General features: G+C 39.8%; 1 protein-coding gene across 8 annotated transcripts in view; it reads right to left on the bottom strand.

The window, feature by feature from the left end:
- Positions 1-19,523, bottom strand: part of ccdc142 (coiled-coil domain containing 142) — a 125,796-nt gene extending 106,273 nt beyond the window's left edge. For 4 of the 8 annotated variants that reach the window (XR_010017767.1, XM_063047017.1, XM_063047021.1 and 1 more), the window contains exons 1-2: positions 18,932-19,523; positions 8,341-8,501 (exon numbers count right to left, since the gene is read on the bottom strand). Coding sequence is in view for 3 of the 8 variants with exons in the window: in XM_063047017.1 (XP_062903087.1) it covers positions 8,341-8,452 (112 nt within the window). In the remaining 5 variants the exon portion in view is untranslated. Of the gene's footprint in view, positions 1-1,772; positions 2,321-7,665; positions 7,801-8,340; positions 8,502-18,931 lie in introns of those variants that run through there. The other 4 variants (XM_063047018.1, XM_063047023.1, XM_063047019.1 and 1 more) reach the window with 3 other exon arrangements.

Raw genomic sequence — 19,523 nt, 5'->3', positions numbered from 1 at the left:
ATGCATGGATGAATATAACACATAGAAGCAACAAAGAACGATCAGTCAAAAGATCCATAGTCAGCCATACGAGGTAAACTTTGCCAAACTCGATTAAATAAGGTGGTCTGTTTATAACCAATAAATTGTTTGACAGATGCTATACTGCAATGTTAAGTAGATCATTTTATTCTGTACCCTCATGGAATTTAAACTGGCAGGACTGATTAATGAATACAATCTGACCTTCTGCAGTCAAAGATCTGTTAAAGAGTGCTCAATGATAGTTACTTACATAGGGTGTAGTAGGACTGTGTGTGGGGTATTGCGTCAATTTAGGTCTCTTGGATGCATTTCCCATTAAGGGAGTGCAGAGATTCACTACACTGGTTCCAAGGATGCAGGGCTTGCATGCAAGGAGAAATTAAGTAGGCTGGAACTGTAAATGCTGAAAATCTAAAATAAAAGTAGGCTCAAAATGTTACAGAACAGATTCAGCAGATGCTGGATATCCAGAGCAATACAGACAAAATGCTGGAGGAATTCAACAGGTCAAGCAGCATCTATGGAAATAAATAAAACAGTTGATGTTTCAAGCTGTGACCCTTCATCAGGACCAAAATGTCACCTCTATTTCTCTTTGCACAGCTACGTCCTGACCTTCTGAGTATTTTCAGTTTTTCCATTTTAGACTGGGGCTGTATTCTCTAATACACAGAAGAAACATACAAAAATTCATTAAGAGTAGATGCAATGAAGTTGTTTCCCCAAGCTGAATAGCCTAGGACTGGGGGGCACTGTTTCAGAAAAAAAGGAACTGATCATTTAGGACTGAGACGAGAAATTTCTTCACTTAACACAGTGGTGAACTGATATCATGCTCCACCCTGGAAGGCCATGGAGACTCAATCTTTGTGTTGATCCAAAAGACAGATACTTCGATTTCTAAACACTTGGGAATAATGGGATATGGGAATGGTAGTGAAAAATGAAGCAAATAGAGATCAGTTATGATCTTAATAAACGGCAGAACAGGTACTCTAGCTGCTAATTCTCAAGTTCTTCCCAAGAGTTCCATGTGAACCTAGAAATCCAAAAGGCACAAGTCAAGAAGACCAAATGCAAATATATAAAAATCCATCAGTCCAAGTCATTGCTTTATTAATTTGAGACACATTTCTGTTATAATTTAATATTGTTTCTCTGTGAAAAATCAAAAAAAACCTGCAGATGCTGAATATCTAAAATGAAAGCATGAAAATGTAAATGCTCTGCAAGTCAGGCTACAGCTTTGGGAAGAGAAACAGAGTTAACATCTTATGACAAAGACACTTTACCAGAACTGAGAAGGAGACTAATGCAGGTTGTTAAGCTACAGAAAGGACAGGGAAGAGGGATAGATCCTGATAGGGTAAAACCAGCGAATGAGAAGCTAACAAGGTTATCTGTTCAGAAAGTAAATGGGAACAGTTGGAGACAAGAGAAAATCTGCAGATGCCCGAAATCCAAGCAACACACACAAAATGCTGGAGAAACTCAGCAGGCCAAGCAGCATCTATGGAAAAGAGTACAATAGACATTTTGGGCCGAGACCCTTCAGCAGGACCTGCGAACAGTTAAGAGAGTGAGAGCACAGACAAAAGAATGTGGAAGTTGTGAAATGAATAGCAGGCCAGCCTGGGAATATCCTTTGCTCTCATAGCAAAAAAGAAATGGAAAAAAAGGAAAAGAAAATAAAAAAGCAGAGCCAATGTCACAGATAAAGTGACTGAGACAGACAGAAATCCAGATACCTTATAAGTCCTATGCAGAGGCAAACATGTGCCACTTTAATTCTCCATACCACTTCTACTGTGACCTGTCAGTCTGTGGCCTCCTGTGCTGTTGAGGAATAACACATCATGGGGTCATACAGTGTTACACCATAAAATACAGGCCAGTCAGCCAATCACGTCCATACTGACTACTTGGCACTCAACCCAACATTTCTAGCATTTGGCCCATACCTTTCATTGCCTAGGCAACTCAAGTTCTTGTGTAAGAAGCTCTGTTTCCACGATTCTCTCTGGCAATGATTCCAGGTGCTCACCACTCTTCGGGTGAAAAAGATTCTTCTCAGATCCCTTGAAATCTCTTACTTCCCCTAAATCTATTTATAGCAATACAGCAGAGAAACAAGTCCTCTGGCCCATCTAGCCTATGCTGAATCATTATTCTGCCTTGTTCCATTGACCTACACTTGGATTATACTTTCCATACCCCTCCTATCCATGTACTTATGCAAACTTCTCTTAAATGTGACAATCAAACCCGTATCCAACACTTCCAGTGGCTGCTCATTCCAAACTATCACCACCCACCCCAAGTTCTCCTTAAATATTTCACCTTTTACCCTTAATATATGGCCTCTAGTTCTAGTCTCACCCTACCTCAGTGGAAAAAGCCTACTTTCATTTACCTTATTTATAACCGCCCCCCCATAATTTTGCAAACCTCTATCAAATTCCCCTGGGTAAAACATGTCCATATTTTTACTCACTTTCAGTAAGGGGAAAAGATTCCTGCAGTCTACCCTCTATATCACTCCTAAATTTCATATGACTCAGTCATATTTGTTCTTAACCCCCTCCCCTCAAAGGAAAACAATCCCAGCCTCTTCAGACTCTCCTCAAACAGGCAACATCCTGGTGAAAATCGAATGCACCCTTTCCAGCACTATTACATCTTTCATAGATCACACAACGGTACAGCCTAGGAACAGGCCCTTCAGCCAAACTTGTCTGCGTTAACCACTATGCCAATCTAATTAATCCTATCTGCCTGCATTTGATCCATATCTCTCTATTCCCTACAGTTTCATGTATCTGTCCAAACACCTCTTTAACACAGCTACTGTATCCATCAGCTCTGCTGGACATGCATTCCATACTATACTCTGTTTAAAACATCTTGCCTCACGGATCTCCGTTAAACTTTGCCATCTCACAGTAAATCTATGTCTTCCAGTACTTGATGAGTCCACATTGGGAAAAAGACCCTGATTATCTTCACTATACACATCTTTCATATACATTTAACAGACTTCCCCTCAGCCTCCCACCAGGGCCGGAATTTAGGCAGGGCTAGGCTGGGCTGCAGCCCAGGGGCCAGAGCTGCAGAGGGCCCAAAATAGGTCGCTATCATCGTGGCAGACAAAAAAAAATACAAGAGTGGAGCACAGAAAAGAAAAAAGAAATAAGAAAAAGAGGACTGTGAGAAAGAAGCATTAAAAAAGACATTGAAATTGACAGAGTTGTTTAAACCTGTTCTCGATGATGCAGCAGCACCATTGCTCTTGTCACAGTCTGGGACCGGTGGACAAATGGAGACTTGTTCAACAGCTAGCGCTAGCACCAGCGTTAGCACAGGACCACCATCCTTGCCACAGTCAGCAGCTAACATTGAAGAGGCAGAGAGCATGACTTTGCGATTCCCAACCACAGAGGCCACCGAACAACCAAGTCGGGCCGCCATTAATGTTAACATTACCGCTATTGAGGATCTTTACAGCACTGATCCTGCTCGCTGGGGAAAGGAAATGTTAGATGATTCAGTCCGAGCATACTGGGCTAAGAAAGGGTTGGAGTCCTGCCAGAATAAGGATGTGGGTATCAAAGCTTCGGAACGAGTGTACAAACAGCAGAGACGTTTTTTCTCCAAATTTCACTTCAAACGCAAGCTCGTAAATGGTGAGTACATATCAAGGCAATGGCTCCTATATTCCCCTACCACGGCTGTGTGTTTTGTTTTGCATGCCGCATCTTCAGTGATGGAAACTATCAGTCCATCTTCAAAACTGGCTTTAGCAACTAGAAACATGCCGCTGAGCGCATAGGAGAGCATGAAAATAGTGAACACCACAGGAAAACGATACTGACCTACGTTACTCTAGCATCTGACTGTGGAAGAATAGATACAGAACTGCAAAAATAGTTTGAGTCAGACTGTGTCTACTGGACTACGTATTGAGAAGAGTGGTGGCAGTTGTGAAGTTTTTGGTCAAGAGGGGACTGGCTATCCGAGGCTCCAGTGACATATTTTGCAAGCCTGATAATGGCAACTACATGGGCATTCTAGAGGTAATAAGTGGATTTGACCCGTTTTTGAAGGTGCGCATACAGAAATTTGGAGATGCAGGATCAGGCAACCCTTCATATCTTTCAACTAAAACAGGTGAGGAGTTTATTGAGCTCATGAGCGATCGAGTTTTGTCAGAGATCGTCAGTGAAGTCAAAATGGCCAAATACTTTTTTTATTAGCATCGCTTCAAGCACAGATGTTGCACACGTAGATCAGCTCACATTCATTTTACGTTATGTGTCAACTGATGGAAACATTCAGGAGCAATTCTTATGATTTCTACCCATTGGGAGCCACACAGGGGAGGCTTTATGTGAGATGAATATTGACATAAGCAACTACAGGGGGCAGTGCTATGACAATGCTACAAATATGTCCGCTGCATACAAAGGCTTACAATCCCGCATTAAGGAAATCAATCCACTTGCTGAGTGGGTTCCATGTGCAGCACACATATTGAATCTCGTTGGAATCAACAGTGTCAACTGTTGAGCTGAAACAGCTGATATTTCCAGCTTCGTGCAGAATGTGTTCAACTTCTGCTCCAAGTCAACTTCTAAGTGGAAGGTGGTGACCGCAGGACTTCAGCCTAATGCGAACAAGCGCACTGAAACTCTGAAGTCTCTCTTTAATACTAGATGGGCTGCACATGCAGAAGCCACACAGGCATTGTGCGGAAATTATACCAACATTCAAGATTCATTAAAGAGCACTGCAGATGACATTAATCAGAATGTGGCAACTAGAAATGAAGCAGGGTTACCATACAAAAAAAATGGACAAGCTTGAGAGAGATAAAAATGCTTTGGCATTGTTTTAGAAATAAGGCCTATGGTATTTGCAGCAATAGCTAAATAAAGATTTAAGATTGGGTACATCATACTTCATCTCCCTTATAACTTTACGAAGCCAACTAAGCCTAGGTCAATTTTTGAGTGCCTTAGATGCTGTCCTTCAAACTAAGAATCTGCATTACTTTCTGTCCTCCCTCTTAAGGCCTGTAAGTTTATAGTCATAGTCATACTTTACTGATCCCGGGGGAAATTGGTTTTCGTTACAGTTGCACCATAAATAATTAAATAGTAATAAAACCATAAATAGTTAAATAGTAATATGTAAATTATGCCAGGAAATAAGTCCAGGACCAGCCTATTGGCTCAGGGTGTCTAACCCTCCAAGGGAGGAGTTGTAAAGTTTGATGGCCACAGGCAGGAATGACTTCCTATGACGCTCTGTGTTGCATCACGGTGGAACGAGTCTCTGGCTGAATGTACTCCTGTGCCCAACCAGTACATTATGTAGTGGATGGGAGACATTGATCAAGATGGCATGCAACTTGGACAGCATCCTCTTTTCAGACACCACCGTCAGAGAGTCCAGTTCCATCCCCACAACATCACTGGGCTTACGAATGAGTTTGTTGGTTCTGTTGGTGTCTGCTACCCTCAGCCTGCTGCCCCAGCACACAACAGCAAACATGATCGCCCTGGCCACCACAGACTTGTAGAACATCCTCAGCATCGTCCGGCAGATGTTAAAGGACCTCAGTCTCCTCAGGAAATAGAGACAGCTCTGACCCTTCTTGTAGACAGCCTCAGTGTTCTTTGACCCAGTCCAGTTTATTGTCAATTCGTATCCCCAGGTATTTGTAATCCTCCACCATGTCCACACTGACCCCCTGGATGGAAACAGGGGTCGCCGGTACCTTAGCTCTCCTCAGGTCTACCACCAGCTCCTTAGCCTTTTTCACATTAAGCTGCAGATAATTCTGCTCACACCATGTGACAAAGTTTCCTACTGTAGCCCTGTACTCAGCCTCATCTCCCTTGTTGATGCATCCAACTATGGCAGAGTCATCAGAAAACTTCTGAAGATGACAAGACTTTGTGCAGTAGTTGAAGTCCAAGGTGTAAATGGTGAAGAGAAACGGAGATAAGACAGTCCCCTGTGGAGCCCCAGTGCTGCTGATCACTCTGTCGGACACACAGTGTTGCAAGCACACGTACTGTGGTCTGCGTATTGTACTAAACCAATGTCTTGGCCACAGCTTTGATATTTAGACCTCCACGACCTTTTCTCTTGTTCTTGCCTGTTTTTGCTCGGTACAGCAGCATTTTATGGTGTCGGCAGGGGCCCATCAGGGCCTCCAGCCCAGGGGCCGCAGTCCCACTAAATCCGGCCCTGCTTCCCACACTCCAGAGAAAGCAATCCAAATTTGTCCAACCTGTCCTTACAGTTAATAAGCACCAATCCAATCAACATCTTAGTGAACCTCATCCGTGCTTTCTCCACTGCACTCTTCCAGAGTACTCTGGTAGTGCAGCAACCAGAACTTCACACAAACCTCCAAGTGTGGCTCAACCAAAGCTTTAAAGAGCTGCAACAAAGACATCCCAATTTTTATACTCAATGCCCCAACTGTTGAAGGCAAACATGCCATATGCCTTCTTTACCACACTCTCCACATGTGTTGCTCTTTCAGGGAGCTATGGACTTGAACCCCAAGATGCCTCTGTACATTAATGCTGTTTAGTGTGTATTTTCTGCTTCAAAAATGCAACACCTCACACTTGTCTGGATTAAACACAAAGCACTGGAAATCCAGAGTAACACATGCAAAACGCTGGAGGAACTCAGCAGGTCAGGCAGTATCTCTAGTGAGAAATAAATAACTGACATTTCAGGCCAAAACCTTTCATCAGGACTGATGAAGAGTCTGGACTAAACTCTTGTCCTTCCTTCACCTAAATTTCCAACTGATTTATACCTTGCTGCATAGTTTAGAAAAACTTCCTCACTATCTAACTATTGTGTCATCTGCAAATTTACTAATCAGACCATTGACATTTTCATCCAGATTATTAATATATATTACAAAAAAAAGTGGTCTCAGCACTGATCCTTGCAGAACACTATTGGTTACAGGCTATCAGTCAGACTTGAATCCATAATCCTCAAATTGAGATATTCCAATGCCAACACTGACCAAGATATCAACTAGCAACCAACTGAAAGACGAAAATTTGTGAAGCAGTTAAATTAAAAGAAGTAATTCAGTACAAGACTAAATATCCCAAAACAAAACTAAAACAAATTAGATTAAAAACGTACCAAGACTAAAGGCAAGTAAAATAAACAAAAACAAAGATCAGCCATAAGAAAAAATATTAAACAAAAAAATCATAAGAATGTTTGTTCGTAAGTATAGAAGGAATCAAATTTATCTTTAATTGGCAGATTAGATTGTTTAAAAAAAATTAAAGATGCTAACATAATGGAAATTGAAGATACAAATATAAAGAGATTATAAACCATGGGAATATTAAATAAATCAAATATATCAAGGGAAAATGAATATTGGCCCTTGGTTACGTGGGAAATCAAGATAAACAGAGGAAAAAAAAATTTGAAGGGTTACAGACTATAGACGAGGTGGAATCAGAGAACCAATTTGCTAATAAATTACTTCAGCCCATAGTATTGCAAGAAATTATGAAGTACCAGGTGATAAGCAAGTTAATTAAGATTAATCAGTAACGAATTAATTAAGGATTAAAGAACACTTGCCTAGTATATTTCTAGTGAGCTCCTTCCTAATTTTTCCTCTATGGATCTGCTTGAAGGCAATTCTCTGCAGTCTTGATTTCTGACGATTTTTTTCGTCTTAGTAATCAGAAGTAAAAACTGCATTCAAGATGGATTCTACCCAAAGCAAAATATTGTATTACTACATTTGGGTAACAGCAATTTTTCTTAACAGAATTCACAAATCACTACCTAAAAGCTAACGTTAAAGTAGTAAATAAATAAACCCAACTCTACTCACTTTTCTTGACGTATGTACAGGTAATGGGATTTCACAATACAGAAGATCATGAAAAGGACCATTTTCTAACAATGCAACAAATGATATCCACTCACCCCACACTGCCATAACACAGGAGTCACATGTATATGGAAGCAAGATTGGAAAACAATGACTAACAACAGAGAAAGGTATTTATTCTGCATCTTTCAGAAGCTCAGAGCATCCCCAAGGAAGGAAACATCTTGCCTTAGGACATAGCATTGATTTTGTACAAGTTTACAAACAAATGTTCTTCTGGTGTGCCAGGAATGAACTAAATTAAATGATGGACCTGCTGATTTATTTTGTGAACACAGATAACCGTCATCTATTTTAGTTAAAGCCTTGATTCAGATGTGGAGTCAATAAAAAAAAATTGCAGTGAGGTTCCTTACTTGATTCTAAGGTGCCTTCAGTTTCCTTGCACTCTGCTTCAGCTGGAGAAACTCTTTTCTGTCCCAACAAGGAGCCCAAAGGAAGCAGAAAACCACCAGATGTTTGTGACATTCTCTGATTAAGATGCTATAATTCAACCTCTAACACCGTTTATCAGCTCCTGAAATGCAAACATAAGCAATGACTTGATATTAAAACAGATCATATTTCAACATGAAAAGTAATCTTATTTTTCTGTTCAGTTAAAATACAAAGTAAAGCCTAATCTAAAATTAAGACTACCCATTGTTTGCAGCAACACTATATGGGATATGATCAGAAGGCTCCTTGGTTCCTTATACAATTACCAAGGTATATATATTAAAATGACATCAGAATCCTGTTTATCTAAAATCAAAATATTTCAGATTTCCAGCGTCTGCAGTAAAATCGAAAATGCTAAAATCACTCAGCAGTTCAGACAGTATCAGTGGATGTTTCTCTCCACTGATGCTGCCTGACTTGAATATTTCCAGAATGTGTTATTCATTTCATAATTTTACTGCTATGCTTTGTATTTTGCACAAACTTGAGATTATGCTGCAGACCATAGATAGATAGATAGATAGATAGATAGATACACTTTATTGATCCCAAGGGAAATTGGGTTTCGTTACAGCCGCACCAACCAAGAATAGAACATAAATATAGCAATACAAAACCCACAAACAATCAAACAACAATATGCAAACTATGCCAGATGGAAATAAGTCCAGGACCAGCCTATTGGCTCAGGGTGTCTGACCCTCCACAGGAGGAGCTGCAAAGTTCGGGAGGAGTATAATACTAATTAACTCTCACATATCAAGGAAGTGCAACAAATATAAACCTATTCCTCCTCTCTAAAGTATGCTAACAAAAATGTGTTTTATCATGTAGGGGGGAAACACAGCATTGACCTTTAGGGCTATTTGAAGACAACTATATTCACCCCCTCAATCATTATCACTATGCACAGGTACGGTCATTAACCATATTACTGTTTAATGAATCTCATTATATACAAATTGGCTATTGTTTACAACAATAGAATAGATACTTACCTTAAAAATTACTTCAGTGCAACACAAAGCACTTTTGAAAGTATTATAAAAGTTGCTGTATAAATACAAATCTTTCTTTTTTGGATAATGCAGCAGGTTGTCACATTATATTTTTATCTGGGAAGCTGAGTTCAAATACAACTGAAAGTACTGTAATACAGGGGTCCCCAACCTTTTTTGCACCGCGGACTGGTTTAATATTGACAATATTCTTGCCGACACGGGGGGGGTGTTCAAGTAGGGTTAAACTCACCTCAACATGTCTTTTACAGTTAGGGTTGCCAACTTTCTCACTCCAAATAAGGGGCAAAAAAAGCAGTCAAATCCTGGGACACTTTATCCCAGGAAAGACTACCATGACCATGAAGCCTTGCATGGGCACCTGTGTGCACATGTGTGACGTGCCGATTTTTTTCCCCCACAAATCAGTTTTGCCTTCATCTTCCCAACTATACTGTACATACATTATTTCTACTTCATATAGGCTGTGTATTTATCATATCATTCCTGCTTTTACTATATGTTACTGTTATTTATTTTCGGTTTTATGTGTTTTGGTATGATTTGTTAGATTATTTTTTGGGTCTGGGAACGGTCAAAAATTTTTCCCATATAAATTAATGGTAATTGCTTCTTCGCTTCATGCCATTTCGGCACAAAAGGTTTCAAAGGAACGCTCCACCTTAGCAGGGGAAATACGGGACAAGGGCGGTCCCGTATGGGACAAACCAATTTAGCCCAGTATACGGGATGTCCCGGCAAATACGGGACAGTTGGCAACCCTATGTTCAAGTTCAACAGTGCGTGACAGGGAATGAGGAAAGGTGCAGCTGACTCATATCGTTTCCTCACGTCCCGGTAGCACATGCTTTGCGGCCCGGTAGTTGGGGACCGCTGCTGTAATAAACATCAGTTGACTCCACAGGCACATCAGATTAGTTTACCCATTCTTTGACAGAGAAAATTGTCTATGCTGCTGGCATGCAAGTTTCAGATCCTTAAACAGGGGATCTTCAGAAACATGGATGCTCAGTGATGATTGTGCAATGTCCAATTTCATTTGCAACACCTCAGCAACATCAAACCAACGTTCCGACTTGGGCAGATAAGACAAGTAACATTCACTCTTCAAAAGTGCCACACAGTGAGAATCATGAACAAGAGATCCAAACAACCGACTCTAGATATTCAAAGATATAAACATTGTTGAATATCCTGCCATCAATATCCTGATGTCCACCATGGATCAGAATCTTACCTAGTCCTACCGAATAAATACCGCAGCCACAAGAGCCCAGCAGGGACTGAGTATGCCACAACAAATGAAATCACTTCCTGACACCCCAAAGATTTAGGTTCAGCTACAAGGTATGAGTTACAGCAGAAGAGAACAATGCAATTCAAAAATTACTGAAGCTCAACACCAGTCAGGAAAAAAAGTACGCTGCATAATATGCTGTGGTAATGTTGAGTGGAAGTTAAATTAAATAATAAGGCAGGATTTTCCCTTGTGGAAACTACGCTGACTAAGGCCTGTTTTATCATGTGCCTCCAAGTACCCCGAAACAACATATCCTTAACAACCGACTCCAACGTCTTCCCAACCACTGAGGTCAGACGAACTGGCCTATAATTTCCTTTCTTTTGCCTCTCTCCCTTCTTGAAGAGTTGAGAGACATTTACAATATTCCAGTCTTCGGGAACCATTCCAGAATCTAATGATTCCTGAAAGATCACTACTAATGCCTCCACAATCTTGTCAGCCACCTTTTTCAGAACCCTGGGCTGTACACCATCTGGTCCAGGTGACTTATCTACCTTCAGACCTTTCAGAACCTTCTCCCTAAGGTAACTTCACACATTTCATGACCCCTGACACCTGGAACTTCCACCATACTGCTAGTGTCTTCCACATTGAAGACCAATGCAGAATACCTATTCAGTTTGTCCGCCATTTTCTTGTCTCCCATTACTACTTCTCCAGCATTGTTTTCCAGTGGTCCAATATCCACTCTCACCTCTCTTTTACACTTTACCCATCTGAAGAAACTTTTGGGATCATCTTTCATACTATTGGCTAGCTTACTTTCATATTCCATCTTTTTTTACTTGCCTTCTGTTGGTATTTAAAAGCCTCCAAATCTTCTAACTTACCACTAATTTTTGCTCTATTATATGCCCTCTCTTGAGCTTTTATATTGGCTATAACTTCTCTTGTTAGCCATGGTTGTGTCAACTTGCCTTTAGGTTTAACAAGTTTAAAATAACTTTATCAAGTTTAACATAATTTCTTCCTGTTATTTGTAAATATTATTAAAATGTTATGTCTAAAAGATTCATAATGCAGATTATAACAAATATAAAATCAGAAGCAAATGATAATTATCAATATGCACCAATTAATTGACTGGCAAATACAATTATCATAATGGAATTGCAGCAGTAACTTCGCACATGATGAAAGCAAGACTGAGACATTCAGCAGAATGAAAGTTCACGTGAATGTACTTGTAGTACTGAATTAAAAATGTATAGTGGTTTTTTGGAATAGATCTCTAAACTGCAAGCTGGTACAAGAAATAGGAATATAATCCAGGGAAGTAATATATAAAATTTATTGAATCATGGAAGTACCATGGACCTAATCTTTTTTAACTTCCCATTTCAAAAAGAAAACTAAAGGGATGCTTGATTCGTCGTGTAAGTGAAGGGAGTAAAATTTAAGAAAAGATTGAATCCTTTCAGTCTTAAAAATAGGGCAAAACACTATAATTGATTAAATTATTAAAATTTTGGCCAAATTGGATACAGGCTTTTCTAGTGCATACAGAACTTGAGTACAAACAGTCATGGGTAAAAGTTAAAGAAAATATATTTAACATGGAAATATACACCAAATTTGTTAACTAAATAAGCGTTAAAATTGCAGTCATGGAGCCATGGAGTTACAAAGCACAAAATCTGGCTTACTCATCTGGGCCAACTACATCAATCATCTGCCTGAGCTAGTCCTATTTTCTGGTGTTTGGCCCATATCCCTCCAAAACCTTTCTTGGGTATACAGCCCTGGGTAAGAATAAATTTTAGAAGGTTTCTTTACAGAATTCACCAGGTTTTTATCAACAACTGAATTTCAGGTTTCTCAGAAACATATCTTCGTACTATTAATGTACTAAAGGTCTTTTCCAACCTTAGACTTTTACCTGATCCTAATGTAAAGTTACACTGAAATGAGCTACAATGGGTTTGAAAAAATATTTAGTCCTTGTCAACAAACTTAATTCAGGATAATTAGTAATACTGTGAGAGGTAGCCATGGAAAGGTGGGCAGATCTTCAAATACCTGAAACTCTTACTCATTTGTCCCAGGAATTCAAATTTCGGCACCTTTTCCCTAGGCAGTTTAATTTTCATGGATCAAGTATTTACCTCCTCCATTTACATAGTAACTCCATGCCTCTCCTTGATGTCACCTTATAACTCCAGTTGATTAGCAGTAACAAAACATTTGGTGCTCTATTAGTTTCAAACAGACCCAGAATCTGGAATAATTGTCTCTTTAATTTGTGACAGTCATAGTGATAGTGATAGTCACACTTTATTGATCCTGGGGGAAATTGGTTTTCGTTACAGTTGCACCATAAATAATAAAACCATAAATAGTTAAATAGTAATATGTAAATTATGCCAGGAAATAAGTCCAGGACCAGCCTATTGGCTCAGGGTGTCTGACCCTCCAAGGGAGGAGTTGTAAAGTTTGATGGCCACAGGCAGGAATGACTTCCTATGACGCTCTGTGTTGCATCTCGGTGGAATGAGTCTCTGGCTGAATCCAGTACATTATGTAGTGGATGGGAGACATTGTCCAAGATGGCATGCAACTTGGACAGCATCCTCTTTTCAGACACCACCATCAGAGAGTCCAGTTCCATCCCCACATCACTAGCCTTATGAATGAGTTTGTTGATTCCGTTCGTGTCTGCTACCGTCAGGCTGCTGCCCCAGCACACAACAGCTAAATTTGCTAATGATTAAGTTTTCAAATGGCAACTTAACATCCTACGAAATTAACCATTCCAAATGGAGATTTATGAGTCTACAATTTAGTTCCAGATGACAGACACAAATATTCACGTGGTAATTATTTGTTTGAATTTGGACCATGAAAACTCACAATAGCATATTAAACTGTCATTTGTTCATAACTACAACAGAAGTCATTTTCTCAAATGTTGTTCAAAGTAAGGAAAGGTTTTGAAAAATAAACATATTATTTTAATTATTTATATATCTACTCCATTATAAATGCCAACACAGTTAAAACAAAATTGTTTTCTTTCTATTATCTTCCCTTGGACCTATGCAGAATAATTATTCCTTCCATTAAAAGGGAAAAAATATAATGGAAGTAATAAATATTTGCATGGGATTGTCTGCATCGGACAATGCCATTGGTAAGCTAACAATATATTTAAAGTGTGCTTTGAAACATAGTAGACCTACAACACAATACAGGCCCTTTGGCCCACAATGCTGTGCTGAACATGTACTTACTTTAGAAATTATCTCCGGTTACCCACAGCCCTCCATTTTTCTAAGCTCCATTACCTATCCAGGAGGCTCTTAAAAGACCCTATTGTATTCATCTCCACCACTGTCGCCAGCAGCCCATTCCACGCACTCACCACTCTCTGCGTAAAAAACTTACCTCTGACATCTCCTCTGTACCTACTTCTAAGCACCTTAAAATGGTGTCCTCTCATGTCAGCCATAGAAATGCTTAGAAATTGACTTAATTGGATCGAATTTGCTTGACGCTTGACACTGATAATCTGTGCCACAAAAAAGTCAACTAACATCCTGACAATTACATGAGACTTACATTTCAACATGCATCATCACCTCCCCTAGTTATATCCTAATCCACCAAAGATATCGGTAGAGCAGTACAGAGTGAATGTTACTGGGATTCCTCAACATTGACCCCAAACCCCATTAAATCTGATGACCTGGTTAACCACAGGTAAGGAAAGCTACTGCTAAAGATCATTCATCGCCCTCTCAATTAACTCGGTACTCCTCCAAATTGGATATTATTTGGAAGAACTACTAGAACACAGAAAAGCAGTTGGATGGGAATTAAAATGTCCATTCCCAAGAAGCCAGACAGTACAACCACTGATGAAACTGAGCATGTTCTAAATATCCAGACTGAAGATGCAGAGGAATTAACATAAGAACCTACTTGACCTTGTCCTTGTCATTTCTCTTGCTGCGGATGTATCTGATAATAACAGTATTGGTTAGTCCTTATAAAAGCAATATATGGGCATCACATATGAGGTCACACACTGCGCTAAATTTCATGACATATACCAGTGATATTAAATCTGATTCTGATAAATGCAGAAAACTCAGGGCAGCTCAAAAGTGGAAATCCATAACCAGAAGTACAGATGAGTTGCACCATAACTTGGAAGCCTGTGGCTGGCCATATTCCTCATCCTACTATCATCAAGCCAAAGTTAACCCCTCATTCAAGCAGTTTAATAAAAGCATGCCAAAGCGCACCATCAAGGGAATTAAAATGAAATGCCAACCTGTAGCTAAAGTGCATGAACAACAGCACAAATATAATGTTGTAGTTCTGTGTTTTGTATATGTTTCCAAACAGTGGAAATCTTATATTGCTAAGAGCTAAACAATCTCATAATTGTTATCTGTTTCTGCCACATTCAACCAATTAAACAATAACAACACTAAGCATGAGCCAAAAAGGCCAAAACCTTTTTGGAAACCATTTGCAACCTATTATGGCCTTCTAACCTTACAAAGTAAAGTCCACTCCTCAAGTCTCTCTACTCTCAACACTGTGTGGCTAAGACAACTCAAATGCCATCTATGAATTCAACAATGACACCACAGATTGCACAAGGAGGCGTACTGGAGTGAGCTAAATTGGCTGGTTGCAACAGTAATCTTGCACTCAATGTCACCAAGACCGAGGAATTAACTGTGGACTTCAGGAAGGGGAAGATAAAAGAACACACATATGTTCTCTTTGAGGGGTTAGCAGTGGAAAGGACGAGCAGCTTCAAGTTTCTGGGTGCCAATGTCTCCGCGGGTCCATCTTGGACCAAAAAGCATTAATACAACGATGAAGAAGGCATGCCAGAGGCTCTACTTTGGTAGGAACTTAAGAAGATTTAGTATGTCACCAATATTCAGAATTCTATGTCACTCCAGCAAATTTCTCTAGACATACAGCGGACAGCATTCTGACTACCTGCATCACAGTCTGGTATGGAGGCTCTAATGCACAGGATTGCAGAAGGTTGCAGAGGGCTATACACTCAGCCAGCTCCATCACAGGCACAACCTTCCTACCATCGAAGACATCTTCAAGAGGCATCACTATCATTGGGGAGGAGGTGCAGGAGCCTGAAGACTCACACTCAGTGACTCAGTAACAGCTTCTTTCCCTCCACTTTCAGATTTCTCAATGGTCCATAAGCCTCGCTATTCCTTCTTTTGTAATATTTATTTATTTTTGTAAGCTATCATAATTCTATGTCTTTTCAGTGCACTGCTGCTGCAGAACAAATTTCACATTATATAACTCAGTGAAAATAAGTCTAATTGAGATTCTGAAAACAATCTTACAAAATTATTCAGTTCATCTGGTATCAAGAAATTGGATTCAACAAAGGCTTTGAACCCTGACCAACTACAACTTTCATGATGACAATGTGTTTCCAGAACTACCTGTATCTTTAGTCAAGCAGTCCCACTTAAACAAGAAAACTTGCATCCACCAAATAAAATAGAAGGTAATCCAGCCACCTAGAAACAATATTTTCAATTCAACCCCATTGCCAAAGTCATATAAAATCTCATTCCATGTACTATCTATAAACACCCCTTTAATGTCTGATCAAAGTCTTGGCACTTTGTTCATATATGACTGTAAAAGCAACATAACTAGACGGATTGCAGTATTTGAAAGCAGCAACTCACTATCACCTTTTCCAAGGCAATAAATGCAGACTTTGCCAGTAAGGCCAACATAACTATAAAGTCAAATCAAAAGTCAAGTTCATTCAAGACAATTTCAGAAAGTCTCTTATACTATGATTATGTATAGAACTTATACTATGAATGGTAGGACAGCATAGGACAGCTATGGTATGGTAGTAGAGACTGCAATGGAACTGAGGAACTCAAAAATACAAGTGCATAGTCCATTGAAAGTAACATCATAGGTAGACAGAGTGGTAAAAAGAGCATTTAGTAAGCTGGCCTTCATCAGACAGGGCAATGAGTATAGGTGATAGGACATTACACAATGTAGTTATAGAACTTGAGATGAAGGACTCAAGGATTCTTCATCTCATGTTCTTGGTGTCACTGGACAACAAAGACTTTGCTTCATGAATACTTTTGGGTGTATCTAATGCATTTTGGGTTGTTGATCATGAAAATCACCATGAAATTTCCCTATCGTGCATCATTTTTTTGAGATTGCCTATATTTCTTATTTCAATTCATATTCAAGTCAATTAAAATGTTGCTCACAATGTGAGCTGATAAGTTCTCTATCTTGTTCAGGAATGCTTACGCAGAGCAGATGCTGCATGGCAGGACAGCCTATAAATTTCCATGAAAGATTTTGATATTTAAGACAAATGTTTCCCAGAATAACTGATGCCAAGATTAAGGAAGGCATTTTTGTTGGTCCATAAATCAAACAGATCAATGACAGGCAATTCAAAGAAATTCTAGTGGGACCAGAGAAAATCGCATGGAAGGCATTCAAGGATGTTGTTGAAATTTTTCTTGGCAACTACAGGAAACCAAACTATGTGCAGCTGGTTGACAACATGCTTCAAGCAACATGTCACTAAAGATTCATTTTTGCATTTCCATTCATACTTCTTCCCAGCAAATCTTGGTGCTGTCAGTGGCGAGCATCGTGAAAGGTTTCACCAGGACATTGTGGTCATGGAGAAACAGTATCAGGGCAACTGGAATCCCTCAATGCTGGCTGATTATTGGTGGACACTTAAGCAAGAAACCTCAGACACTGAGTACAAATGAAACTAATCAACAAAACATTTTAGCTTAATTGAACTATTGCAAAGCATCAGGATCATTATGCAATTAAATGCATTATATTCAATAAAAGTTAATTTCTCGCTTCTCCAAATTCCTACATGATATATATAGTCTGAAGATATATTTTGTGTTCAGCTTCAAGTGGTCTACCATGAAGAAAAAAATTCTTAGGAAACATTTTCAAAAAACTTTGTTGCCCAGTATATTTATTGTTTACTTATTTATTATTATTTCTTTCTTTTTGCATTTGCACAGTTTGTTGTCTTTTGCACCCAGTTTGAACACCTAATTTGGTGCAGTCTTTCATTGATTCTATTATGGATCTTGGTCTATTATGGATTTATTGAGATGTCCATAAGAAAATAAATCTCTGAGTGGTATATGGTGGCATATATGTACTTTGATAATAAATTCACTTTGAACTTTGTGTAAGTTATTGATGAGGCCTCACTTGTTGCACTGTGTAGTTTGATCACCCTATTATAGGAAGATGTGGCTGAACTAGAAAGAATGCAGAAAAGATTTACCACAATATTAACAGAACTAGAAGGCTGTTAGACCAGCTGGCAAGGCTACATCTTTATTCCTTGGAACACAGGAGAATACAGGACACTTTTATAGAAAGATTTAAGATCATGAGAGATGTTGATAAAAGTGGATGGTTGCAGTCTTTTCCCCAAGGGTAGGGAGACCAAAACTAGAGTACATAAATTTAGGGTGAGAAGAGAAAGATTTAAGAGAGAATCACTTTTTCCACACAAGGCGAGGTGAATATATGAAACAAGCTACAAGTAGTAGTAATTAATTCAGGTACAATAGTATCATTTAAGAATCAATTGGCCAGATACATTGAGGGGCAGGCCTTACAGTAATATGAGCCAAACACAAGAAATCGGGTGGACACCATGGTCAGTACTGATTCATTGGGCCAAAAGTCCGATCTGTGCTGCATTGCTCTACAACTCTCTTTGACTCTAATATGTATTTAATAAACCATTGTTTCCTTTCATTCACCAACGCATGGCCTCCAGTTTGGAACAGACAATTGTTGAGGTGTAGAAGACGGTAATAGGTTTAGATAAGGTAAATAATGAAAAGCGATTTTCATCATCAGATAGTTCAAAGACAAAGATTTTAATTTTTACTTCCTAAAAGACAGAAGGAAACGGTGATAACATGCTTTAATTTTATGCAGAAAGCAGTTCAGATGTGCAAATCGTTGTTTGTCAGGGTGATGGAAACAGAATCAAACAGGGTACTAAGCGGTGCCAACGAAAGTAAATTGCCGTAACCAGTTTATGCTTCTCTCTGACCAAGGGCCCGAGGAATCCGAGATAGATGAAGGGGGCCGGAGCGCATCCCAACCATTCACAATTTTGCTCTACATACTCACGGAAAATTAAAGCACACATTGCTAATCCGTGCATGTAAAGAGAGCGCTCTGATCCAAGCCCCTTCACGCACCCCTCCAACCGTCCGGCCTGAAAACTGCTGAAGAAGGAGTAGGACCCTCTGCGCCGCACAACAACGAGTCGTCCTATTGGGCGGTCTCGCCTTAGCAACCGGACTCGGTCGCAATTACCAAGAGAGGCTGTGATTGGAGGAGGCGCCAGCGTTGGGGGGGGGTGCGATCGTCTTGGCCTGCTGTATGTGACCCACCGTACTGAATGTATCAGCCGTCTGCACTGGAACTAAAAACGGTTCGGTATATGCTGGAGGAATGGGCGGCGGCTGCGGCGTTAAGTTCCCACAGCCTATGAAATGCTCCTAATGGCGTGTGTTTCAAATAACCTCTGACAACTAAGTCCAGCCCACGGCTTTCATATGTGGCTTAACCGCTAAACCAGGTCTCTGACAGAAGAGGCAAAGACGGGTCACTGGCGGCTTAAAACCAGTCGCCTCGGGCAAATGGGGCTCGTCAGCCATGGTTAACAGCTGGTCTAGGATAAGGAAACTCCGTTCTCAAACCGCCGCTACCTCACGAA

The sequence above is a fragment of the Mobula hypostoma genome, chromosome 4 (assembly GCF_963921235.1).
Source record: "Mobula hypostoma chromosome 4, sMobHyp1.1, whole genome shotgun sequence".
In the NCBI taxonomy this organism is placed as follows: Eukaryota; Metazoa; Chordata; class Chondrichthyes; order Myliobatiformes; family Myliobatidae; genus Mobula; species Mobula hypostoma.
This window is presented reverse-complemented; position numbering and strand designations above follow the sequence as displayed.